General features: G+C 39.7%; 2 protein-coding genes across 9 annotated transcripts; one reads left to right on the top strand and one right to left on the bottom strand.

Annotated features, from left to right (window-relative positions):
- The first annotated feature begins 6,355 nt into the window (after positions 1 to 6,355).
- On the top strand, positions 6,356 to 20,560 carry LOC110837977 (LHFPL tetraspan subfamily member 2 protein). 5 transcript variants are annotated; one of them, XM_022080709.2, is made up of 6 exons: positions 6,356 to 6,532; positions 15,546 to 15,780; positions 16,870 to 17,142; positions 17,220 to 17,333; positions 17,441 to 17,601; positions 20,047 to 20,560. In XM_022080709.2, the coding sequence occupies exons 2-5, from the start codon at positions 15,597 to 15,599 to the stop codon at positions 17,581 to 17,583; spliced, it is 714 nt and encodes a 237-aa protein (XP_021936401.1). In that variant the 5' UTR covers positions 6,356 to 6,532; positions 15,546 to 15,596; the 3' UTR covers positions 17,584 to 17,601; positions 20,047 to 20,560. The 5 variants fall into 5 exon arrangements, with proteins under 5 accessions (XP_021936401.1, XP_021936404.1, XP_087207499.1 ...); XM_022080712.2 differs by having other exon boundaries at positions 6,357 to 6,532; positions 15,640 to 15,780; XM_087351373.1 differs by lacking the exon at positions 6,356 to 6,532 and adding an exon at positions 12,861 to 14,155 and having other exon boundaries at positions 15,640 to 15,780; positions 16,900 to 17,142.
- On the bottom strand, positions 19,797 to 27,123 carry LOC110837976 (methyltransferase-like 26). Of its 4 annotated transcripts, none has more exons than XM_022080705.2 (4): positions 25,964 to 27,123; positions 24,531 to 24,596; positions 22,927 to 23,267; positions 19,797 to 20,353 (listed from the first exon to the last, which is right to left on the bottom strand). In XM_022080705.2, exons 1-4 carry the CDS (start codon positions 26,053 to 26,055, stop codon positions 20,031 to 20,033), a joined length of 822 nt encoding a protein of 273 aa, XP_021936397.2. In that variant the 5' UTR covers positions 26,056 to 27,123; the 3' UTR covers positions 19,797 to 20,030. The 4 variants fall into 4 exon arrangements, with proteins under 4 accessions (XP_021936397.2, XP_021936400.2, XP_021936398.2 ...); XM_022080708.2 differs by having other exon boundaries at positions 25,905 to 25,995; XM_022080706.2 differs by lacking the exon at positions 25,964 to 27,123 and adding an exon at positions 25,767 to 25,896.
- Positions 27,124 to 27,165: the final 42 nt, after the last annotated feature.

Raw genomic sequence — 27,165 nt, 5'->3', positions numbered from 1 at the left:
ATGTTCAAGTGCTCTTCATCTTGGGGTCTTGGTCCAGTGGTTGGAGCTTATGGCATGTGTGAGAGGGGAAATGTCATCATTATGTAATTTTCTCTTGCTTTTGTTATTGCTACAGTTGACACATAACTTTCATAATTGTCCTCGAGGAGGAGGACTTCCTTTAGTGGGCTGCAGCATTGGCAAGGCTAAAACTGTGACTGAAGCAATTTTTTTTCGTGATTTGTTGTTCACTGCATCCTGATTTATATGTTCCATTTTCAAATTACTGTAGACAAACAATTTTACTTACATTATTTAATTTATTTTTCGTATTCCTTTATTTGAGTTTGAGAGGAGTGATTTGGGATTGCTGTCTGTTTTTGAAACAGTTCAATTCCATTAACTGTTCCTTAAAAACAAAATTGCATTGTCCTTAACACTAATAAATTATGTCGTGCCTGTATGATTTTGCATCCTAATCGGTACCGATAAGTGTCAAGCAGACGACGACGTGCTTGGCGACTAGCGATATCTTTCGTGAGGCGCGTGTACTTCGGTTCTCTTGACTGCGGATAGATGTCGGGAGTGTACGTTTCCCCTCCCCTTATTCGACACAACCTGTCGCCGAGGTACACTGATGCTCGGATATTCTCCCAGCAGTAGCATTAAACTCAAAGCCTTCTGCCATGGCAAACCCATGTTAGCGTAAACACATTACTAATTAGTAGGCATCGTTTATGCCATAGAAACTAAAAACAACATTTAAAAACCAAAGACAGTGAATTAGGCACGAAGTCGAAACAATATTTTGAGAGGGAACAAAATGACTTGAAATTTCAACAGAAACTAATACGAAGTGATACAAAAAACTAGCGAAGCTTCACTAAATACTTCGTATAAACTGGTGCTGCTTATTGCCAAAGCTAAAAAGCCATTCACCATCGCGGAAGAATTACTAATGCCCTGCATGAAAGACACTTGTTTTGAATTGTTGGTTGCGTGAGAAAGCAACATTGGCGTGCGTAGTCACAGTACAAGAGACTCGTAAGAAGAGTGATGTGATAGTCACTTTAAAATCTTTCATGCTTTCAGTGACTGCAAAGTATGATTTGAATTCTTTGTCACGTGTCTTCTCTTCCTGTTTCATTTATGGGCCACGGCAATTATCATTCTTATTCAAAACTCATATTACGTACGAAGTTCACATACGATGTTATAATCTGACATAAACTGTCGTTTCTTTCTGCCTTTCTCTGCGCGTAAATGGGATTTAACCGTGCACTGTGCTGAGCTGCAGCTCAGTTGTACCAACATGTTTTCATTACTTCTCACCGACTCCATGTTTTTTTTAATCCTGTGAAATTGTCATTATAGAGAAGATGGCTGTCTTGTAGCGTGATACAAGTTTACCGACGTTTCAGAGGTCCTTGCTGCCTCCATCATCAGGGCGATTGTAAGCAAGGCAGCAATGATTTGCCCTCTAAGTGCCTTAAGTCTTACTTGGAGGGCGAGTCGGATATGAACCGGGGGATCCTATTGGAACAATTTTTGTGCATTACAAGCAGTACACCTTTAAATTTGTTATTTACTTCGTACATTTTATTTATAGATTTTCATTTCCATAAAACTAACCGCATGTGTATTTTAACTCGCAATTATCTACTATTTCTTCACTTCAGTTTCCATCACTGTCTCCGAGCATCTGAAATCAGTATGCAATCTTGGCGTAAGAGTGAATTAGTCTGAGTACATATAGCAATGAGCAGAACGTGCTAAACTGACGTCCGGTTGCTGACAGGAAGTGACAGACATGGAAGAGAATGCAGTGTTGGCAGTAATTGAGCATCGACCCACAGAAATGATTTCTTTTTATTAGACACTGCAGCAGAATAGTCTTATGCAGTGAACATCTCGCCCTGTGGATGTGCTGTCAGAGGTTCTTTACAAATAGCATACATAACCTAGAACACCACAGAAATCTTACGTAATACCTCCGGACCATTTCGACTCCGCTTGAAGATATGCACATTTCGCTGAATATTCATCAAACAGAAACAAAAGGTTACAGAACTTCATGGCTGGAGTATTTAAACTTTTGTCACCTGAATAAGTGATAAATATTCTTTAATTGGTGCCGTTTTACCTGGGCTTAAGAAACATTTTTTTAAGGAGGCCTGACACACGAGTGTCTCCTAATCCGTAATCCGTAGGGGAATCCATAAATTTTCCACATACGTTCTTTGCATTCTGAAAACTCTTACCTGTTATGAAGAAGTGTATACATTAAATATCATCCTAATAAGCGTAGCAACCGATCGCAGAGAATGTAAAACATGCGTGAATGTTTTCAAGCACTTTCAAGTCCAAATTAATAAATATTTTAATCTTAAAATGCATAGTTATTTTTTTCCATTGAAAAATACAAAGGAAAATATATTCAGATTAATACATTTTTTTTAATTGAGGGAATTATTTCTCCTGCTAAACATCGAAAGGTTAATGCACTTCTCTTCGTATTTACAAATAAAATTGGGGCATGAACAAACGTTTTTAGACTTACTTTCTTTCTACTGAATTAATGTATTTGTTTATTATAAAAGAAAGATTTTTTTAGAAGTTATATATTTGGAGCACAGCGCTAAACGGAAGCGAAACATTGTCAGTGAGAAAGCCAGAAAGTAGGATGATAGAAGCATTTGAAATGTTGAGAATTAAGTGGACTTATAAAGTACGAAATGAGCTGATCTTAGACAGGATAGGCGAAGGAAAAATCTTACGAGAAGAAGAGATAGGATGGTGGGACACATTCTGATTGGTTAATTTGGTAATGGAAGGAACAGTTGAAGGGAAGAATTGTAGGGGGAGACAAAGATTGGAATATGTAACGCAGATTTTTGAGGATGTGGAAATGAAGAGATTGGTGCAAGATAGACGAAAATGGAGGACCACATCAAACCAGTTGGAAGACTGATGACAAAGAGAGGGAAAGAGATCATAAAAAGATTGTTGAGAGAACAGCATAATTCCAAATAGGGGACCTTCGATTTCGTCTAGAAGCATTACAACCTAATCAATAAGTTCTATGTAAAGACGAATTAGCTGCTGTCTCACTTAACTTTAATTTCTAAGTTTAAAAATTGTGTGTTTTAACGTCTTTATAACGCAAATCTTTAACAATGTCATATAATGGAGGTTAGCTCTGTAGTAGCGCATTGGATTCGTGCAGAGATGGTGGGAGGATCGAATTCTGGTGGGAGCAGCATTTCTTGTTTCACGCACTGTCACTGTGTTTTACAAAGAATTGTAGTACCGAAGTTGCATATTTTTCGAATTTCTCACTGTATGGTCATGGTAGTAGTGTCGTTCCCATATCACAAGTAGGTGCTATACTGAGAGAGAGAAAGATAAAGAGATATTCTGACTCGTGCGTACTATAAGACACTTAAGATTAATCTGCTGGGTACTCCTTCCCACTCCGTTGCCATTAATAAAATTGGCTGGTGCGAGCAACTCGCGGACCTGTGTGGGTGAAAGGTTTCGCAATTGTAAACAATCTTACGAAACATCAATCCATAATTACCAAGTTATCTCCCGGAATATTTTGTCATAATGGCGTCATACTTTATTTGGCCCAGGGTTGAGCAGGGAGCCGCCCTGGAATTAATTTGAAGATAGCAAGGCAGCCGCCCCACCACTCAAAAATTACTGTTTTCGCATTAAAATGAAATGCCTATCCATCGGTCTCTGGTTTCTTGTTTGGTAACAAACGTGATTTGACATGGACCTTTTCACCTATTTCTTTGGTGGCCTTGAACGACTTCACAGCGAACTTTATTAGAAACGTAATCATAAAATGTTACAAATACGGTACTATGTATTCAGAATTTATACAGCCAAAGTCCCGGAATCATCTCAGGTGAGAAAAATTATGCATTTTCATAGATTCCTGGAGCAGAATACTTGAGAAGCTGATAGTCGCTCAGCTAGTAAATAAACTGCTAGACTTTAAAGTTCATTACCATGTTCACAAAAAGCCCAAATTAGTTTGTCTATCTTCAAGGCAGATTCTATCGTAACATATTAACTACAGGTCAACGATTACGGAATAAGTAAGAACAGTCTTGAAAGGATCAGTACACAAATTATCTTCAGATGTTAAGAAAACTGATTCAGTTCCGATTTTCCTAAACTGGCTTAGAAAAAAAAAGTGAATATGCGCGAGATGACCAATGCAGTTCGTAAAGGCGAACATTTACCCGACGTATTTGCAATTCGCTTACAGGCATTTGTTTCTATTTTATGACAATATCTCCGACACAATGCAGATACCGATACAGGTAAACACTACATTTCACATACCTTGTGGTAGTTTGCACTCATACGCCGAACACAAAACCTGACGGCGCCATAATTCTCACCCCTTCCCATTCCTTCATGCGTCACGCTCTTGAAAGGCGGAGGGAATAGGCTATTACATTTTGTGACGTAACACCCACCCGGTTCCTGGAACATATTGTAACCAGCTCTTCCTTGATCAAGACCACCCTCTCACTTAAGACTTCGATAAGTTAAAACGTATCCACGCTGAAGAGAGATAAAATGGTCGACAACACGCTTTCTGTTTTCCTCCAACCGTCTCTGGTAGCCTGCGATAACATAATTTCAAACTCCGTTCACAGACAGCGATAGGTCGTCGACTCAATGCTGTCAACACACACACACACCTCGCTGTTCACGAACGTGGCTTGCATTTCATTGTTTTAGTATAGCTTAAGCCCTTTTCAAATTAATATGCCACTGTCACAAGACACAACCCATCATCATAACTATCAGAACAAACATGGACGACAAACTAGTTTTATCTGATATTTGAGACTGTCAAGGCGGAAGGTTGTAACGCCATATTCGCTTGTAGGTGCTTACTAACGTCTCGGAGGAAATAATACACTGGATCACAACGCGGACGACCACACTCAGCAAATTAGACGAGTAGAGTCCTATGTTGGTATTATCTGTTCTTTAGATTACGTAACAGTAGCTCAGCTAGTCCACAGCCAAACCATTCCAGTTCATGTATCAAATCCTGTTCCACTAAGATCCATTTTGATTAAATTATCCCATCTGCGCGCAGGACTCTCAGTTATTCACACTGACACGTCTCATCGGATAGCTTCATTGGTTGCCATTCTTATTTTAGTTGCTACTCGTACTTTTTGAAAGCTGCCATTACTTTAGCAAAACTGTCGTTAAGTGACTTTACTAATTGGCCTACTCGCATTCATACGTGTTGTAAACACTACACTTACAAAATAACCGTAATTATTCTTCGACGGGAGAGTAGGCCTACATTAAAATAGACCACCACCGCTCGTCGTCTACATCTCCCCAACAGCTTCAGTCAGACTTATGTGCTTCTTACAGCGTATCAAAAGAAATATTCTCACTATCATTCCAAACTACCAGCTGTTACAGTGCAGTTAAATATTCTGTGACACAACCACGTTTCATGACCAACGACTGCAGTCAGGACCGTTTTCAACATGCCATCTGAACAACTGGACGACCACAAAACCTTCTTTATGAGTATATTTAGTCAGGAGCGAAACATTTTGTTATCAAGAAACGTGACATAAATACTGTTTTTGTAACGCTTTATATTAAAATATAACATTCGAAAGCTGATCTTTTAATTTCACCCATCACAGAAACGAAACCCTGGATACAGCCACAGCCTTCTATAGAGCTAAAAGATGTCGCTGGTAATACCCTCGATTCTCATAATCAGTTTTTCCAGCAGTCCTAATTGCATTTCTGGCACGGCAGATCCCAGTTTCTGTACGCACCTTTGCTTGTAGATTAGAATACACGTCGGAGGAAAGTTATAGCACTGACAAAGATATGTTATAATATTTCTTCTAACCCGACACTTCAAAATTAACGTGACATGGGACAGAGGTCGCCCCGCTACTTACAAAGCCCGAAAGTTTCTTACAATGTTCACAACATTCCGCCACTAGCCCCTTGAGCCAGAAGTATCCAGTCCACCTTGTTACACATCAACTTCCTTAAAATATTATCCTTATATTTACTCCTATCTTTCCCCTTAAAGTCTTCGGACTAAAATGTTACACACTTGCCACCTCTCCCACGCGTACTAAACTTGATAACACTGGAGAAATTTAATGAAATTTTAATAGATATTGTTTTCTGTAGGGGCGTGGCCCTTTTGTGTTACTTGACAGTCATGACCACGAAGGGAGGAGTGAGTAAGAGGGAGGCATTGAAAAGAACGCTCCAGAGGATGAGAAAGAGATGGACGATCGGAAGTTTGGCAGAAAGGAGGAGGATGGATGTAACATGAAACAGTTGGCTGCCTGCAGTCACAGACCAGGGCAGTGGAGGGCGAGCGTAGTGCAGACATGCTGTGCGTTGGAAGACACGTCGCGTGTCCCTCGGCCAGTCCGTTTTGAAACTGTAGCCTTCTACGTTGTGTTAGTTTCGATCCTGTGACAGCTGCGCTCCAGTCGCGTCTCTTCATCGTATATTCACTTAAGTAAGTAGATTGAGTTTGGATACGTATTCTGTTGATGCATGCATTGGGTGGGTCTCAGATGGAGTACTCGCTGCAACATTTCATGTTCGTTTTATAGCTTTAACACCATACGCGTCGAGCAGTTGATTCATCAACAAGAGGACCCGACACTGTATTATATACTCAGATAATATACCGTAATATCGAATGGTAAATGTTAAGTTGATTCTTCTACTATTTTACGACGTTGTACTAACGATTATTGATTGCGGGGATCAGAAAACAACGTGTGAAAATGGGAAGGAATACGAGGAACCGATCATACACTGTTACAAGCAGGCCTGCCCGTAGTCATGACATTACCCTGAAAGTGCCGTCAAAATCACCATTCTGGTTCCCTACCAAACATTCCCAGAGGGAAGGCGTCACAAAAATACGTCAATCAAGTCACAACTGAATCAAAGTGGGGTGCAAATTTTAGAAAGAATGTAAGTGGTGAGTCGGGAAGGACAGAATAAAAAGGCGATAAGCTATCACAGCATGCATGAAGGCGTTTTGATATCACCGGACCGCTTTTTTTTTTAATTATTGTTTTTGAGGAAACAGAATCTTCATTTCAATGTTCACAATATCCAACCACTGGTCCCAAACCTGAGCCAGATTAGTCCACTAGAAAATTCTGGATAAAAATCTCAGTTTTTAAACCACAATTTTGAAACTTGTTGAAGGCAGCAGGAGGCCTACAAGCGTAACTTTTAGGTCTTGCATTCTGGAGGGATTTGGTTTCGAACCTCGGACACATGACCAGCTATTGAATATGGATTTTGCCACAGATCAGGTCATGGTTGTTGACATCGCGATGTCATTAGCGAATAGATTCGGCTAGTGAACCGTGAGGCAAGTGAGATAAACAGGACTGAGCCCGTCGAGGTGCAATGATCAGCAGTAGTTCAGCTTCACATTCTGGATGTATCCAGTTCAGGTCTCGGCAGCAGAGATAATATTCAATTCCATCATCCTCCCACAGCCCTCTCCACACACCAGCCACACTCATCCTATCATTTCTCATTCCACAAGACAGTAAATAATCATTGTGACGAAATAATTACAAACTCAAAATCATTTCCCTGACCAACAACATGGTTGCTTGTGCCGTAGCAGACCTGCAGGTTTTTTCAATTTTTTTTTATAAATTTTTAGCCCACTTTCTTTTTCTGCAGTTGTCACCAGTGACCATTTAAACATGATGAATAGTTGATGCTGCCTGTTTAAGCAATATGTATGTCGGCCAATGACCGTAGCAGATGAAAACAAGGGTCATTAAAATCGAGCACTCCTGGCCCTCGTTAATTCGCCGATACCGGAAGTGGACGCTGTTTTTATTTACTTCAGCCTCTAGAAAGAAACTTGGGATATTCCAAGCACATGTGTGCCATGGACCAAATTGCATCCTCTTCAGATTGTTATGGCAGACCGTCACTTGTCGTGTTAATACGATTAACATCTCAGCTGATTCTTATGTTGTGTGACATTTCTTCAGCTGCATCGAATGAAATGAGAAGCTGAAGATTTCTGTCTTCAGGGTTGTTCCGCTGTGTAGTCTGGTCGATGTTAACCAACGTTTCAGGTCATACTGCCTCCATCATCAGGGCGATGATTATGAAGATTTCCGTCTTCTGGGTTGTTGCGCTGTGTAGTCTGGTCGATGTTAACCAACGTTTCAGAGGTCATACTGCCTCCGTCATGACGCAACAACCCAGAAGACGGATATCTTCATACTCATCGCTGTGAGAACCTCAAGTCTTACAAATGAGAAGCTGTTCTTGAATGAAGATCATCTTATTGGCCTATTTGAGGACACTGTCACATCATCAACATGGAGAGACTGAGGAAACCTACGAAAGACGTCGGTCACGATATCATGTAATCCGGCCGAGATTCGAACCGGTTAACTGGCGAGTTAAATTTTGATCAATATTATCGATATGAAAATTGGATTAGGTTTTAATGATTTTGTACGTAAACCTGCTGAGAAATGAGGCATGGAAATTATGTTACACCAAACTTTGCAGTAATAAGACATAATTGTCTTTGGGATGGGAATGGTGACTAAGAAACGTCGTACGGGTACAGCACACAGGTCTACGCCATCTTAAATTTTCTTCGACAGTCATCGTGTTAAAGCAAACTGACTCCTGCATTTTGTCCAAAATATTTAATGTAACCTCATTTTAACAGCCTGTTAATGGCGTAATATTTTTGTAATTTATAATACGGGATGACTGGTTTTCGATTCCAGGCAGAGGCTGTGTGGGAATTTCTCAGCCGCTGGTCTCTGTTCCTGGAGGTAAAGCGACTGGAACATGAAGCTACAAACAAAAGTTGGCTATTGGACCCTAACGTGGGCGAGGTCAAAGCGGCTAATTCACTTTTGACCAATTCAGTAAATTACCCCTTTTTGAAAAAGTTTTATGTTACCCAGCTGTCTCTCTTTATCATAACGTGTATAAACCTTAAATATTGGCAACACGTCACAGTCTTAAGTTTCGCTACCTTCATACAGTTGTCCCAAAAATATGTATGTACACATTCAATGAACGAAATAAAGAGATTAAAATAAAACTAAACCATTACATACGTCAACACTGGAACTTGGTTAAGTGACTAATCTATTGTAGTTCTTCGAAATGACCACCGGTAGCTTCGTGGCGCAGTTGATCGCGGTGAGCAACTGCGGTCACCTTATTACAATGTGTATACATCTTTTTTGGGACACTGACAGTACCGTACGTGAGGACTTCCATCATGTCTGGTACTCACTGAGAACCGACGCTACACGCCGTCTGCATATTCAGATCGGCAAACATAATGTGATAGCCCCCCTCTCTCTCTCTCTCTCCGCGGTCGATATTATTAATTAGCGGTGATATAAAAAGCATTTCTGAGAGTGACTTGCTTCTGTTTGTGAACTTTTTTTCCTTCTAAAGTGCATCAGAACTGTTTCATAACTTAATGGGTGTGTCTGCGTGTCAGCACGGAATTATTTGGCGACTATAAAGATGGCTGGCATGCGTAAGGGCAAACTGTATTTTATTCTCCTTGTTTAGACACTAATTTCAAGACTACAAAAAGAATTATTCTTAAACGATGGACCACGGATCATAGTGCAGCTACGATAAAATAATCTTTCTTCATTAACACATGGGTACGTGGGTTTTTTTCCCCCGTGTCAAAAGTTGATTTAAATTGGTAACGTGTATTTGTTCACCCCTGTATGTAGATTTGTGTCGCCGAAACAGTTCTGCGTAATCAGTGACGATTATAAAACACAGAAACGTTTCTTGACGTTGTTACTATATCAGACATGACGAACGGAAAACAACACAACACTTCCTTGTTTATCGGAACATGTGGAGGCGGTTCCTCTAAATTGAAGCTTTTTCTGTATCCTTTTTATTATTTTTTTTATATTTCAGAAGAAAGGCGAGAAACGGGAGTGATCTCAAACAAATGACAATGAACTGGCGTTATGTTTTCATTCAACACAGACTGTCCAAAACATGGTCTGAAACTCTGATCTGTTTGACAATTTTTTAAGAGGTGCATTAACGTATCGTTTCTATTTTCGCTACTGAAAATTGCCAAAATATGCCTCCTAGCTTCGCAATATTCATTTAGAGGCGGATTAACCCGATAGCGCATGCGCACGAACGTTTACACCAAACTACGATCGAAGGTAAATGGCCACTAGGGAATAACAGCAACAGTAGAGTGGCCTTAACTGTAGGCGACAGAATAAAACGACTTTGTTAGCGAAACTTAGCCGTATTCGATGAAACTTAAAATTGCCCGGTTGTAGAAGGGCGTGGCAATATACATACGCTTAAGAACATGAAAATTAATAAGCCCGCAGGCAAGTTTATGCGAAGGCCTGCATGTGGGGTTAGGATTCAAAGAGCAATGTTCTTAAAATGTAACGGGGTCCCATTAAAACGAAGGTTTAATTTTATCCTTGCAAGGCCGTGGTCTAGGCAACACGGAGTTTTCCTCCGTGGCATCCCAACAATTACTCCATTCACACATAGAAGAAGGCAATGGCAAACCACTTATGGATCATCTGCCAAGAACGTATATGAACGGGTCCCAGTCCGAGAAAAGGATGGAAGGATCCTGTTCATATGGACCTGTCATCAGACAGAACACTAAATAATAATAAGATGAGGTGGTCTAGCGGTGTATACACTGTTAAACGGAGAGAACTCTATTGCCGATAGTGTCTATGCCACTTCAGAGAAGCCATGAAATATAAATTTTAATCGAACGTGAAACCGTGACGTGGAAATCCTTACCGAAGTTGTAAAATCCAAAATATTGCAGACGCTAAACTGATCATCACGAAGCACGTCAGTGTGCCGTGGAGATGAGAGATATCGCGGGCTTCAGAATAACATGGGCAGTCCATCAGGATGTGTGCCACAGTAAGCTGGACACCACAGTTGAGCGATGTATCTCTCTCGACGCGGACAGAGTAAAGACCCCAAGGAGGTTAGCTTTTAATAGTAGCTATGACTGTTTATCAATCTCGAGGCATTCTTTACTTCCCCGCTATAATAAAATGGGTTTATTTGAATGTTACGTAGCGTGAGGTCGGCGTTCTTATATTAACGGGTGAATTTCTGCTATCGGTTCTTCTTCTTGTGTGTTGGTCGCGTTAACTAGTTTGGAAAGCCCCCCCCCCCCTCCGAAACCATATGCGTCAGTCTGCCATCCGGGGGATAAAAGAGAATAGGCCCCAAATTCTTCCGGTCTGTGCCGGCGTGGGGACCTCGACCACGGCCCGATCTCATGGAATACTTCAGAGGAGTTACTCCATAAGATATCACTGACAATTACGAGCCTCGTGGCAAGTCGTATGTCTTCGGCGAGCTGCACTGTTGTGCCCCTACCGTGAGGATAATGACCTATTCAAACATATGGACGACCATGTTCCTTTCGAGCCGTTGATTTTGTTCAGTTATCTCGAATGGCGTTTACTTCTTTTATAGACTACGACAGAAAACTGAAATTTGCATCAATGAAGGCCACGGCGACTTTTAGCAGCTACAGTTCATTTGGATCCTTAAATATATCTTGTAATAGAGGAAGAAATGTTCCTGTCAAGTTCAATTAGCACAAAACAAAAGACATCGACGTTTTCTGGGTACCAGACAATGGCATTCATCCAAATTCTCAGACGTATAATTACTGGAGTTGTAGGGAATAATATTTCTTGAGCTTTGTTTTTGAATAGCTTTATATCAGTTGGCGATTTCACAAAGCTTTCCTTCCATTAGCCACTAACCTGCCTGATTTTTTTACACGAACCCTGTGCAAAACAAAGATTACTTACCGAACGACGCGTGTTGATTGGCTGCACGTACTGTAAACAGTCCCAAAAAAGAAATTTACACAAATGCAGTGAATGGAATCAAGACAATTTAAGAAAACAAAGTCACTACACACGAGAGCATTGGTACTTAGTGAATTAACGAATCTGGTGTAGATGTTCGAAATGACCACCGTTAGCTCTGTGGCACAGTTTACAGCGGCGAGCGCATGCGCAAGACCGTTCAGATTCTTCCAGAGCTCTGGTAGTGTTTCATTGGCTTTGTGCTGCACACCGCGTCCTTCAAGAAAAAGTCAAATTGGGTTAAATCTGGCGATCGTGAAGGGTACTCAACAGATCCTCGGTGGGGAAATGTGTTGTCAAGACAGGCCCTGATATCACGACCGTAATGCATGTCCCCATCTCTGTAACAAGGTTTATATTTACATAGTGGATCTTAAAATAGTGTAGTTGCGTCATATTGTGATTTATTAAATTAAAATTAAATTATTTGGTTATTCCGTCAAATCACAATGTATTTAAAATAAGATAATTAAAATATCATTCTGTGTTCCATATCGAATAATCGATTTACAATTGGAACAGTTACAACATGTTTGTTAATAAACCTGATCGGATACGGTAATACTTCTGGATCACCTCCAGACACAACTGTGTTGTCTACTATTTACTTCACAGACCGATGTAAACATCAAAAGCATCACTTCAAACAATAAAGTTGATCCATTATATGATAATATCTGGACACGACCTCCAAAAAAACTACACCACGAAAAAATTGTAAAAAAATTGTAATTGAGTTTTAAATTTAATATAATTTTACATCGATTATTCGATATGGAACACAGAATGATATTTTAATTATTTTAATTATCTTATTTTAAATACATTGTGATTTGACGGAATAACCAAATAATTTAATTTTAATAGTGGATTTTAATAAAAGCAATGAAACTATAATAAATAGTTATTGTGTAAACGAACTTTCAACCTAACTATCAGCACACAACAGGATGCATCCCTTAAAAGAAATGGGTAGTGTTAATGAAGACATAAATGTGAATATATTGAATATAATAATATTCCAGACCAGTCTCTTGAACGAAGAATTTATTTTATTTCCGTAATAAGAAAATCTGGTTCAGATTTCACTTTTAACGGGTAGAGGGAATCGTGAAGTGCCTTGTCGGTCAACATCCACATGCTTGTGTACGTTGCTGGTGGCTACAATTACGTAGTATTTCTTCCGAACAGGAGCGGGGCAAAGGATCTGAAGAGATATAAATATTTGCTCCAAAATTACCAGAAAACACTCGAAGATGCTAGTACTGTATGCCACTCGCCCACCACAGTGTAGCCTTATCGCGATCACTGAATCACTCGCAGGAGCCAGTGAAGGTCATAAGGGCACTACCGCGTCACTTTCTGGAGATACGACACATGAAAACAAAACTGAACTAACTTAGTTACTTTGAGTTCAATTCAATTTGTGGGAACGACATATATTTTCAAATTATTCCCTCTGGTCATCATTGATGTATCTGATCTTTCGTAATCTATTCATGCACCGAATTCTCACATTCTGAGGAAAAAATAAGCTCTTGACTCGCGAAACGTTACATTGTGCTGTAAATGTAGTACGCGCAACACATTTTGTATAGGAATAATAATCCGTGTCGTAACAGCCCTCTGAGAGCCAAGCCTGTTGAAAGTTGGCCTCACGAAAGACTGTAGAAAAAAAACCCCGAATATTAGAATGAATACAGCAGATTAAGGTCGTAGTGATATGAACTAAAATAGCATGCTGCAGTATGTCAGGCATAATTACTTAGAAAGACTGACTTACACGTATAATAAAATGTCCCTTGACGTTTCTGCTTAAAATACATGGCTATACGTCACTTCGACACGAACTCAGGACAAAGTGAGAAACCCACCGTTCAGAGCATTTGGCTTGCATTAAGCCCCTGCCTCAAAAAGCAAGGTATTGCGGTACACTGATGGTTGGCATAACTAAATCATCCTACTTCTCAATTTAAACAAACAAAATACACACTTCGTAAACTCCATTCCAACAAGCGGTTACCCGTCCGTGAAACGTCTGCTGAGGCTAACCCCTCCCTCCCTCCTATTGTGAAATTGAATGTTTTATGGCACTTGTCTGTGATCTCCCCTGCGAGGTTGGCTGGCTGGAAGAAGAATGGGAACTTACCACCACAGTAGCAGCTGGTGGTGTGCGTGGCGCATAATCATTCGAGGTTCGTCTGGTTATAGGACGGAGCAGAGAGAGAAGGAAATACGCTACCACAAGAAGTCATTCCTCATCAAGATGCCCTTTCGTGTTGTCATTAAAGTGGATCTTAAGGAAATACATTTCCAGATTGCAATACACTTATTTGTAGACTTCTAACAAAATGATCCTATTATCTCACAAACACATTACTCTAAAATACTGGTTTTTTTTGTTTATTATTTTAACAAATTATGTACTACTCAACTTAGAGGTGCAATGATCACATCTCAAATGGACTAACACAGTACATCCACAGCACTGCATGATGCTTTGTAAACAAGGAGCCAGTTAACAAGATAATTGCTTATTTCCCTGAACATTACACATTTCCTGTCAGTAATTTAGGACAACAGAACCTTCTAACCCATACTGAGAATTGTTGTGCATAACCTCAACATTCCTCTTGGTGCAGCTGCACCAATGCTGAAAACACTGGACTACAAAGCAGTGCAGTGCATTAAATTGAAAATGGGTTACTTCAGAGGTAGCACATAACCTTTTCTGTAGACTCTGTTTTCAAGTTGTGCACCAAAGAACAATCTTATCCAGGTGTTCCGAGGTATGAGAAAGAGTACAGTATGTGTGAGTTAATTGCAACTCCATTCTAGAAATTCAGAGGACAAACAACTGCTGCCATGGCATAAGAATTTACAATATTTCATAAACAAACAGAAGTGGGAAATTGTCCAGGGCTTCATGCCTGTAGGGGCCTTCCATGCCTCACACCTCTATTTCTATGTATCAAAATTGCCTTTCAACCTTAAATTGTTGTTATACTTTGCCTCTCACGTAATTTTATCTCAGCCCAACAACAATTAATATGGAAGTGCAAGTTGATTAAAGCCTGTGAGTTCTTTAAATGCCTTCCATAAAATGCTATTGTTGACAGTAGATTTATTATGTTCTGCTGCTGTTGACAGCAATTGATTCTGTTCTCCTCTTAACTTCTGAGTAATTGGCAATCATCTGCATTAGTATTTACAGCTTAAAAATGAAGACTTGCATGAACTGGGTGAGTCCATATCTAGAGAGGTAGTTTCCAAGTAATTAAAATTATAATAACTGAAATTGCATAAAACGTCTTAGATGAACCCATAAGGTGTTCTTCACTCATGCTGGGACATGAGTAACACCTAATAACTGCAAAACGTACTGAATGGAAATTGAATGTTTGTGTATCATATTACTTCTCAGAAGGTGAAAATAAAGTGTAATTGTGGTTCTGTAATGTCATGGCATTGATAAATATTTATATTAAAAAGCAAGTAGAATTTTTTATTCCAGACAGTAATTTAAGATACAGTAAAGTAAAAATCACTTTACATTGTATGTACAAACAGTTAAATCAATTTCAGATCTTGCAGGATGCTTCTTTCACATGCCTATGCATGACCACACCCTGACTGATGTACGCCCACATTTTGCTCTGGTTTCATCCTGTCATTCCAGGAATAAGACAGATGTGTTACGTGATAGTGACTGCACGCAGCTTGCTTTGGACACTCCTCACAGTTGTGGCAACAATGGCAGTTCTATCAGCTGTACTGACTCCAAAGTGGCTCATTGGACCACCTAGGCTTAAACCTTCAGGTACATTAATCATAATACTACAATGGGAATCATACATGACTAAATGTTGGTGTTACTTTATTATGTAATTATCCCAGGAACTCATATTTGTACATACAGTAGCTGCTGTCTATAAATGTACAGGAGATCAATTCAGGATTTCTTCAAAACTTGTCATCTGTCTTTGATTACATTGTATGCTGTAATGCTTTCAGGGGCAATTGATCATTCCAAAATTTGGGATATTAATGTATCTTTACAAAACTGAAAACTACTAATTGGTCCTTGCCTTCTTTGCTACCCTAAGAAATAAGGTTAGCACTCTTCATATTATGGGTTCAGATCTTGACCCAGAGACTGGCTGTACTGAGGGTTATCATGGTTTTACTCAATCCCTCCAGGAAAATACCGAGATAGTGCCTTGAAATAGGCCATGGCTGCTTCTTTCTATATCCTATCCAGTCATTGTTCACTACTGATAATGTTGGAAAATAACATAAAAACGAACAGGTAATATCATTAAACTTTTAGGTGCTAAAACATGGAGTTTAATTTACAATATACCATTAGATGTCTATTGCTGATATTTGGTTAAACTTTATTCTATATGAAACCCCATACTACTTTAACTTTGGGGTTAATGGTTTACTGGTATGTTGCTCCAGTACATGGCAAGCTCAACCTTGCTTAGGTATGATGCATGTCCAATAAAGATCTTATGTGTACCAGACTAATTATTTGCCTTTAGAGTAGGCAAAATGAGGTCCGCAGTGGCCGCGTGGTCTGAAGCGTGGGTCTTGTGCCGCTTGGTCGCAGAGACTGTGGGTTCAAATCCCACTCAAGCCATGGATGTTTTTCTGTGTTGTGTTGTCCTGTGTACAGGCAAAGGCCTTGCGATGGGCCGATCCCTCGTCCAAGGAGCCCTACCAAATGTCCATAGATCAAGCCAACTGAAAAGTTGGGGACCCATAAAGGGTACCGGAAAATGTACAAATATTATTAAACCGGAAAAAGAAGAAGAGTAGGCAAAATGAATATGAATATTCTTGTCTGCGTGGTTTGGTTTGTGACTTGAAAATATCCAATATGTGAAGTTTTCACATGTTCCAGATAACTCAAGTATGATGTATTCTCCATCAGTTGGACTTTACAACCGCTGCACCAGGTCACATGGACGCCAACACTGTGGACCATTTTCTCTTCATGGTTTGGCCACAGACTCAGAAGTGTTCCCTGGCTGGTGGAAGGCAGCTCTTGTGCTGTTGTGTATAGGGTTATCCATCATGGCTGCAACAGTGCTAACCTCAGTCCTGAGTTGCTGTGTGCAAAGCATTTTTAGGAAGAGTATCTTCACGATGTCCGGAGCTGCACAGACCATAGCAGGTGCATAGTCCGAATGCCTATGAGTATGTAGTGATGTACCAGAAGCCACATTTTAAAAAAAATCACTCTTCTGTTAGGAATATTCTACATACTTGGTCTGGTGGTGTATCCAGCTGGTTGGGGTGCTCACCGGGTTCAGAAACTGTGTGGACATGATGCTGCACCCTTCTTTCCAGCCGAGTGCCATCTTGGTAAGTCACTGTCTTTCACAAGAGAAACTTTTGACAACTGAATGCTTCCATAGTGTATGATCCCACATAACATAATTATATGATTCAGCATTGATGTGTTTATGCAGGGTGGGCTTTCTACAGCGCAGTTGTGGGAGTGGGTCTCACATTTGTGTGCGCAGTGTTGTCAGTTCAGGCAGAGGTGGCCACGTCCAGTGACAAGGTTCAATATCAGATTCACCAAGGACGGACACTAATATGTCTGCTGTGAATTACTCCACAGACAAATGTAAGTGTATAAATAATCTCATATACCAAAGAGCATACATTTTATATGCTTACATTCATTTTCTAAGCAATTTTATTGGAATGCATACCATTTATATTTTACCTATTATCACAGGTTTTTATTTATTTATGGTTTATTTAATGATGCTGCCAAATGTTCATAATATATAGCATCAAATGATGGGGTGACTAATGAATTGGAAAGGATATGGAAGGAAGCAGTCAAGGCCTAATGTAAGATATTATCCTGGCATTTATCTGGAGAGATTAAAGAAAACCATACAAAATCTCAAGTCATGATACCTGATCTCTAGGCCAGATTTGAAGCAGGAATGCAAACCCCTTGACCAGAACATTCGGTCTTATTATCATAATAAATTAAGTCATTTTATTAAGGCAGTCCCAGTAATGGGGTCCGCAGTGGCCGCGCGGTCTGAGGCTTGAGCCTTGTGCCGCTTGGTCGCTGGGACTGTGGGTTCAAATCCCACTCAAGCCACGGATGTTTGTCCGCATTTTTCTGTGTTGTGCTGTCCTGTGTACAGGTAGAGGCCTTGCGACGAGCCGATCCCTCGTCCAAGGAGTCCTACCAAATGTCTATAGATCAAGCCAACGAAAAGTTGGGACCCACAGTGCTCAGGCACTTGAAGATCGGGTCATCCCCAATATCCCAGTATCCAGTCCCAGTAATGGTAGAAGAAGTCAGTATGTATTAATCTTGCTTATTGTACAGACAATGAAGCAACTTAAGGTCTTTTCTTTTTGTATGATTGTACTTGCATCTAGCTTCATTCTGAATATTCTCTAACAGAGTATGTTATTAGTTACTGTTACAGCCAAATTAACAGGATGTTTACTTCATAAGAAACTTAAGGTATTCAAAAATATGGGCAGAGAATACTCAAATTATAAGAATTCACAAAACATATTAAAATTTCTAAACAACTGTTTCTCATAATTGTAATTTAATTGAGGAGTACATGGTAATTTTACTTATATTTGTTTGATATTTTTTATTATAAACATTTCATACAACACATATACTTTACTGAACATTATGTTTGGGATATTTTTAATTCCATTTTTTTACAATTTTGCTTTCTTTCAATCAGCTCAGCTTAATTTATTTTACTAATTTTTATTTACTGCACTTATTTTAACATAGTGTATATATAATATCAACTGCATATAGATCACTGGACAAATAAATAAATAAATAAATTAATGAACCTCATGTCATTTCACTGTGTAATACGTTTGTTAACAAATGACCACATATCTCACATTAACTGAAATTTGAAATTAATTTTGTTAAAAAAATTTCATAATATTTCTATCTATACCAAAGATCCACGTTTGAAAATATTCAGAGCTGATCATCAAAATAACCGAAGCCCTCCACTGGTCCCTGTCCTGGGCCAGCAAAATCCAGTCTCCTTCAACTCCTATCTCCCATAGATCCCGCCTGACATTATCCTCCCATCTACGCCTAGGTCTCCCCAGAGGTCTCTTCCCCTCAGGCTTCCCAACCAATACCCGGTGCACATCTCTTGTCCCATCCATGTGCGCTACATGCCCCGCCCATCTCATTCTTCTTGACTTAATCACCCTGACAATACCTGGGAAGGAGTATAAATTTTTAAGTTTGTCATTATGTAGTTTTCTCCAGACCCCATCGTCTTCTCTCCTAGGCCCAAATATCCTCCTCAACACCCTATTCTCAAACACCTGCAATATATGTTCACACCCATACAAAACAATGGGCAGAATTATTGTTTTGTATATTTTAATCAATAAGTTCTTAAAATTCAGACAGGAAGACAAAATATTTTGAACTGAAAAGTAGCGAGCATTTCCAGAATTTAGTCTCCTAACTTCCTCATGAGTATCATTTTGATTTGATATTGTTGTTCCCAAACATTTGAAATTTGTCACACTTTCAAAGGATTTATTGGCCACCCTAAGATAATTCTGTCTGCCTGTTGGGATACTAACATGTACTTAGTTTTTTCTGAATTTACTTCTAGCCCCACCTGTCTACTATCTCCTAGTAAAACTTCTGTGTTCCTCTTCATTGTATTTATATCGCCACACAATAACTTAACATAATCAGCATATGCCAATAGCTGATGTGTCCTATTCAATTGCAAACCCTCCTGTCTATCTTGGACTTTCCTGATGGCATATTCTAGTGCAAAGTTAGAGAGCAATGGAGACGGAGCATCTCCTTGTTTAAATAACAGTATTTAAAAAGAAAAACCTTCATCTGATAGACAGCTGTGCAATATTAAGTGGAGAAATAAAATAAAAATAGTGAAGTGTTAAGCATAATGTATCGGTACTTAGTGAAAATCTATTTGTTAGAAACATGAAACATACAATGGTACTGCAAATTTTGTTCCCTCAAATTAATATTTTTTCCCTTGCACAATTTTATTCTTTCTTCCAGATGAGGCAATGGTTGTTAGCTGGCAATGGAACAACTTCATGCAAATGCATACCAGCAGAAGCTGCCAACGTTGTCAACTGATCTATATCCCGTAAACCCCATTCAGGATTTTGGGATTGCAACATTGAATTAAAACGGACATTTGACTCTGGTGAAATCTTACCATGGAATGCATATGGGCCATATGTGAAAAGTAGGCCACCACGTTTTAGAACTTCACCAGCATTGTGAAACAGACGTTCAGTGCATATGAATGAAGAAATGTGAATAAGGTTGATGCTTAAGATGAAATCCACTGACTGCTTTCCTACAATTATAGAGAGACAAAATCTATTACATTCAAGGAAGTTTGTTAAGTTCACTTTAACATCTAAGTGATGCTTCAGGCTTTGAAGAATGATACTCATGTTTGTATGGTGTGTACAATAAACTGTGAACACTTCATATTGAGAGCTTAACAGGAAAATGTATCATTTAATATAAATATGAAATAAAATAGAATCCTGTACTTTCAGTTTTGTGATAAGTGAACTACAAAACGATCTTTTCTAATGTATTAAATTATTATACAAGGAATGTTCCAAAAGCAACGTACATAAGGATACTATGAAGTGATATTTATTACCACTGATGCAAATGCTTGCACACATGTAGAAACTGTAACATTATTAGGTGTCCTTCATCCTCTGGTGTGAGTGATGAGCACCTTCTGGGCCCGTCCATGTCTGTCTGTCTGTCTCTCACATTTTTTTTTGTAGGGTTTTCAATGAAACCAAATCCAACTAAATCTGACCATCACAAATTGTGCATGCATGTTACTAAATAAACCCAACCTAAAGCAACATTCCCAAACTGAGCTAAATATGCCCCTTAGCAGGTGAAATTTGAGAAGTTCCTTCTGCTCATGTGCAAAAGTGCATCTGCGCATGCATGTCATAAACCTACCAACCTACTCCAATTCAACACAACAACCAAATTTTCCAATTAGCAGCTGAACATTGCGCACTCCCTTCTGTGCATGTGCAAATATTCTCTGCGCATGCACGTCACTGATTTCACATAACCTAACCAGGTCAGACTAAGACAGGTACCCTGGTACTCCAGGTTGGGGGTTGGTTGCAAGGCTAACAACCTTGCATCGTAAAAAGGAAGATGTTTAGAAACCTCAATCAAAGCCTCGGACAGAGGGTCGAATGGAAGAGGAGAACTGAGGAGGCCATGGACCGAATACGGACTGGAGAGCCATAGAAGAAGAACCAACCTATTAAAATTATATTGTGACGTGTTGCGTTTGGCATTGTTGTACTCGTTTATAGACATTGTTGTGTCTGGCATTGTCTGTTTATTGACATTGTTGTATTTTTATAGATGTATTTGTATAAAAGCCGATTGACAAGCGGCTTTGGAGAGAGAGAGACAGGATTGGCCGAGGAAGACTGAGTGAGGAGTGGAGGATTGGGAGTGGACGAGATCCCCACCAGCACAGCCTGGAGAGAGGTAGGGACGATGCTTGCGCTTGCGCAGGCCTCCGCCCTCAGTTAGCTTTTTGGTTGTGTCCAGTGGGACTCGTGTCGAACGAGGGCTGCCAGAGGTCGCCCAAGGGCAACCGAGGGCGACCGATGTTCAGCAGGCCAGCCGAGGCCGTCCCCAAAAGACGGCCAAGTCGGCACAACGAGTGGTTAGACTACTCGGCTACCCTGACTGAGGTTTTCCGTGCTTTTCCTCAGTTGTAAGGCGAATGCCAGGGTATAACTTAATAGGGGCACGGCCCGCCACCCCCACCCCGATCACGGAGGCCATCAGCTGAAGTGATCTTCCCCCCATGCCGCAGAGGCCTTCAGCCGAAACGGCCCCTCCCTCTCTGGGTTCAAACCCCGGAGATCCAACCAACCAAATTCCTTTGGACAACTTGCCTGACGGGATGACCTCCCATCAGCAGCAACGGATCCCAGTTTGAATGGTCGAGGCTCCCGCCACGACGTAACCCTGTTAGCGATAGCAAAATTTCCGTTTCTTATATTAAGACTGTTTACCATTTCCAGCAATGCGCCTTGTGTGCAGGAATGGTTTCACCTAGGTAGGGACGATGCTTGCGCTTGCGCAGGCCTCCGCCCTCAGTTAGCTTTTTGGTTGGTGGTGGTTGGCTTTGGAGAGAGTATTGAGAGAGAGTGTGGAAAGAACAGAGCTGTGAATCGGGCGTAAGAGAAGTGTGTGATGGAGTTGAGTGAGTGGAGCCAACGAGAGGTCTGGTGTGGCGCTGAGAAAGGACAGGTCGGCTGCGTGAGCGAACACCGGGTACGTGGACCGTGGCGGCCGAGGAGCCAGAGTGTGTCCAGTGGGGTGCTACGGGCCGATGTGTAAGCGAAGAGTGTGAAGAGCGCCGAGGTCGAAGGACCAGATAGACTCGGAGGACAGAGTCAGAGTGTGTGTGTGTGTGTGTGTACAGGGAACAGAGACACGAAGTGTGTTGTTGTTGTAGAGAGTTGACTGTATGTGCAGACCTCTGTACCTGATTTAATTTGACGTGAATAAATCAGGGTTGACAATCCAGGGTAGCAATACCGCCTCACATTACAATATGATAAAATGAGGTGAAGATATGAAGGAACTCTAGACAAGACTAACCCACTGGGAGTGAGTAAGCAAGGAATAAATACATGTTGCAAATAAGCCTAGAGAAGCCAGCAATGTTACGCGCCTTGAGAAGATTAGGAAAAATAAACAGTAGTTAAATGGAAAAGATAAAAAAGAAGCAGATAACAAGGAATGCAACAATATATTGTTTGAAGTTTGTAAATTAAATTTCACACTGCACCATTCATTTGCATGCATGTTTATAAATTTCAATACTCTGTTCATGCTTTCAATTCGATAACATACCTACTACACCGCCTCCTCCCCATTTGGTGTATTCTTCACGCACATCTATAAATATAGGCTGCTTAATATTTGAGACCTGTGCATCTTTTATGTATGCAGAGATACTACCAAATGATGACATATCTATGTCAGATGGCTGCCACACAACAGATGGAAAGTGTGGCGCAAAGTATGCTACATGCTGCCCGCTTCCAGATGAAATTTCAAGACAGTGATAAATACAGTCCTCTTTACCAGTGGCTTCAATGTAAGGTGATATGACCTTTTTTAGGACTTGAAAAATGGGTTCTTTGTTACGTTCAGCAGCAGAGTTAACTTGTTTATGTGATGAGAATTGCCACCTATAAGAAGAAATAAATTTATAATGGAATCAAATTTTATTCAACACAACATGAAGATTAGTCTAGAAACTGCATATTTTTGTACTCATACAAACTGTAATACAAATCACTAACAATGCACTAGCATGAAAAACTGGTCCTATGTCTGATGGAATCCAGTACCATGGCCTTCAAGGATAACTGAATGCCTTAACAGCTGTTGAGGATATGTATAGTTATATACCAAACAGTTCTTTTGGTGAGAGCAGTGTACGAAGAATAATGCAATAACCTAAAGGGACGGAATATACCACAAAAAGGTTTCCTTGCTGCCACTACATATTAAACTTGGTTTAATGAAAAATTCCATTAAGAATGTAGACCAAAATGGCAGTGTATGAAACAAATTTCCCAGGATCAGCAAGAACAAAATCAAGGAAGCAATATTTATTGGCATGCAAATCAGAGAAATCATAACAGACAGACATCATTGCATGAAACTTCAAGTTGAAAGAAAATCTTGGATAGCATTTGAACCAGTGATGACAAATATGCTCAGAATCGCCAAGGCAGAAAATGACAAGTCACTTGCCATGTAATGGACTATGTCTTAAACAGTTTATCTATTTTATTAGATTGGACTATGTATGTGTAGTTACCAACGGAAAGCTGTAGCTAAACTGAAGTTCAATTCAGCTATGGCTGGTGAAGTCAACAACAGAAAAAGGTATATACAAATAAGCAGTCATATCTATTAGTTTTGAACACTTAAAGCAAACAACCTGAAGACAACCAATGAAGGTCAAAACATGTAATGGATTCTTAATAAACAATGAAACTATAACCCAGAATTGTTGTGTAGATGGAATGCCATCCCAACCAAATAACAGGATGTATCCTTTAAAACCAGTCATTAAAATTAATTTCCTAGATTCACAACTGAACTTTCTCCCAACATACTTGAGTAGTGTTACTGATGAGTATGTGTAATGATTTCATAAATATCCACAATTCAAGAGTAAAACACAAGCTTAAATCATCAGCAGCTACACTTTTGGTAAGTTCAACATGAAATTTCTACTTTGATATTGTTATTGCATATTTAATTTTTGATTCTCTCAAAATTAGTGGGTGAGAGACAATTCTGATGACATTTTCAAAGTCATCATTAAATACTGCAGATCCACTCATTTTTCTACACATGACAAAACAAAAGTTTTGCCATTCACTGTTCTTCCAGTTAACAAAGCTAATTTACACGCAGTAAAGGTTTAGGTGAAGTACCTTTGTGAAGAACTGTTACGGTATACCTTCATTATGATGGCACGGTCAAAAGAAGCACGGTTGTGCCTGAAAAAGAACGGTCATGTCAAGAACCAGAATCTTTCTGTTATACATCACAAATTTCAGTTTTATGCAATCAGCTGCAGTCAACCTCCATGATTCATAAGCCATGTAGTTTGACAGATTACTGACTAATGTTTCAAAGGAACTTGGAATAAGCTTTCACATATGGAAACTTCCTCCTCCATTGTGAAATATCAGTACTAAATACTGAAGACTATCAACAACCAATCAGTTTGCAAACTTCAGTTTGATAAAACCGACAGGACACTTATGTCTAGTAAACAATGGTGATCTACACTTGTCTGAACTTCACTAATACCAATTAAATAACACAGATTTTTGTGCCCTAAATAGCAATGTAATACTCTACAAGAAAATAGCTGAAGACAGAAAGTATGGATGTTTTAAAGGTAAAATAACGAAGTACAAAGATTGTTATTAAACTATAGTATATCAGGCAACATGGGTATGAGAGTGCAATGACAGTATTAATGCTAATTAATAAGAAAACAAGCAAGTAATATATTTCAAAACTCAGCACAAAGCAATTTGGCACATTCTTTGACAGAACTCGGGGAACATGTGAGGGGCATTAGTATGGGCATGTGGAATGTTAATTTCTGTAAGAGGTTCTCTACAACCATTTATGAAAAACATACTAAAATGTCAGGAATATGAGCAATACTATGAGCATCTGCTTTTCAAAGGAAAAGAGAACATTACATTTTAATAACCAAGATATTCAGCAGCAATTAAGAAAGCGTGACTCATTAGTTTCATTGTAACATACCATTATTAAAAATCTTGTTTACACACACACACACACAAACTCTTGGACTTTTGATCATATTTGTACTTCACAAAACACATGACTTTGGTCCATTCATACACGGTAGCTCACAGTTACAGTGATTGAAAATTAAGGAAAATATTTCCAAATAAATTTCGCACAGTGTGAATAAATGTAATTGGAAGAACGTAAACAAAAACGGAATTAACGACGAGAATTTGGTAAAAACCTCGACTAGATTCTGTAGGCTTAACAACTTTAAAGAATTAACAAATACAGAAAACAATGAAATTGATAATACTAGTACAAAGACAATGATGATGCCAACGAGATCAACTGCAGTCAGAGCTATACCCCATTTTTGCAAAAAATGCTCTACTTACACATACCACATCGTACTTCATTACAAATGTTGCAAGTTCTGTTATTTCTTAGCTGTCTAATGTGTGTACTTGTGTGGGCTGTGAGGATTCCATAGCATTACTACAATAAATCACTCCAAGTGGCGGTACTACACTGACCTTTATTTGCTTCCTGTATGGCAACAAATTAATACTAACATTCTGTCACATACACGTACCTTATAACGGCAAACACAGCGCGGATTGTACCAGAACACTGCTTTAGTCGGAAGCAGGTTCGCAAACCTATACATGTTGCACTGCATGACATTATGTCCCTCTTATTAACACATTCCAACGCCAATTAGATACTGTATATCAAACAAATATAGGAAATGGGAAATGTGCTACTGTGTGAATTCGATGAAGTCACAAAGTCTTTCAGCCATAATAATGCAGGTCGAGCGCTCTGGATCTTCTCCCGTCGATGTTGGGGGCGCGGACACGAACATAGGTTGGAGGTTCCTTTTGGATTCCTGTTTAGGGAGTCTGTACAGCAGTAGGGGGCGTGCTAAACATGTTCTTTAGCTGCAGTTCTGGAAACAGTAGACTAAATTGGTAGTCTGTAAGTCGGGGTCCAATGGTATACAAAGAGGAATTATTCCATTCACATTCTTGTCCATCCTGGCGTTGGACTGTTAGCTGCTGATCGATGACGGGCTGCAACTGTCACTGGTGTTGGGACGAAAGGTGTTAACAGCTCATTTCCCTTCCCGCGTTACGGTATCGCCGACTTGTATAGGGCTCTTGCATAATGGCGTCGATCAACATATAGCTTCCCTTTATTCTGAAGTCTCTGCCACTAACGCCTTTTAAAAATTCCAGAACTGAGTCCAGTTTGGAGCGGACTGGCGGCCAAACATCAATTAAGCTCACTCCAGCAATACTAGTTTAGTTCCACAGGCGATGTGACACCTTCGAAGCTCAGCTATCCAATTTTTCTTCTGCGATTGAATTCACGTGTCACGTGAGACGTCGTTTCGTTCTGTTTACACAGGTCTAGAGCCCAAAAACTGATTCTATCGTGCTCGAAGGAACATCTGTTTGATAAAACAACTTCAGAGTCGAACATAGGACTGCGTTTACAGTGTTAGTGGGGAAATTCGACAATGCTTACATTTTTACTAAAATTTATTACCGGAAACGTTATCGTAGGACTGATCATTCGATACGTATCTGTAAATGTAATAGGAAACAATTCAACTGGGGAAAAAAAACTCAAACAGGTAGCCTGATTATACTGTAGGCTGTTAGTGTTGGCATTTGACTTGTCTTGTAAAACAATCATATACTGCAAGTAATTCCCTACAGAAAAATTACATTTACCAGAACTCGAATCCAGGGCACTTTTCTTGCAGTTATCACCAATAGTTAACATCAT

The sequence above is a fragment of the Zootermopsis nevadensis genome, unplaced genomic scaffold, assembly GCF_977971745.1.
Source record: "Zootermopsis nevadensis isolate Lab colony 2312 unplaced genomic scaffold, Znev_1.0 Znev_ptg000019l, whole genome shotgun sequence".
In the NCBI taxonomy this organism is placed as follows: Eukaryota; Metazoa; Arthropoda; class Insecta; order Blattodea; family Termopsidae; genus Zootermopsis; species Zootermopsis nevadensis.
The sequence above is the reverse complement of the archived record's forward strand: the minus strand, read 5'-3'. Positions and strand labels throughout refer to the sequence as shown.

Coding starts and splice junctions, on each gene's coding strand:
- LOC110837977 (XM_022080713.2), top strand. CDS start 14,098: ATGGGAACTTACCACCACAGTAGCAGCTGGTGGTGTGCGTGGCGCATA. Junction 17,143..17,219: donor AGCTGCACAGACCATAGCAG/GTGCATAGTCCG, acceptor CTCTTCTGTTAG/GAATATTCTACATACTTGGT. Junction 17,334..17,440: donor TCCAGCCGAGTGCCATCTTG/GTAAGTCACTGT, acceptor GTGTTTATGCAG/GGTGGGCTTTCTACAGCGCA.
- LOC110837976 (XM_022080705.2), bottom strand. CDS start 26,055: ATGTCATGCAGTGCAACATGTATAGGTTTGCGAACCTGCTTCCGACTA. Junction 24,597..25,963: donor GCTGTGTTTGCCGTTATAAG/GTACGTGTATGT, acceptor GTTCTTTTTCAG/GCACAACCGTGCTTCTTTTG. Junction 23,268..24,530: donor CGTAACAGTTCTTCACAAAG/GTACTTCACCTA, acceptor TTCTTCTTATAG/GTGGCAATTCTCATCACATA.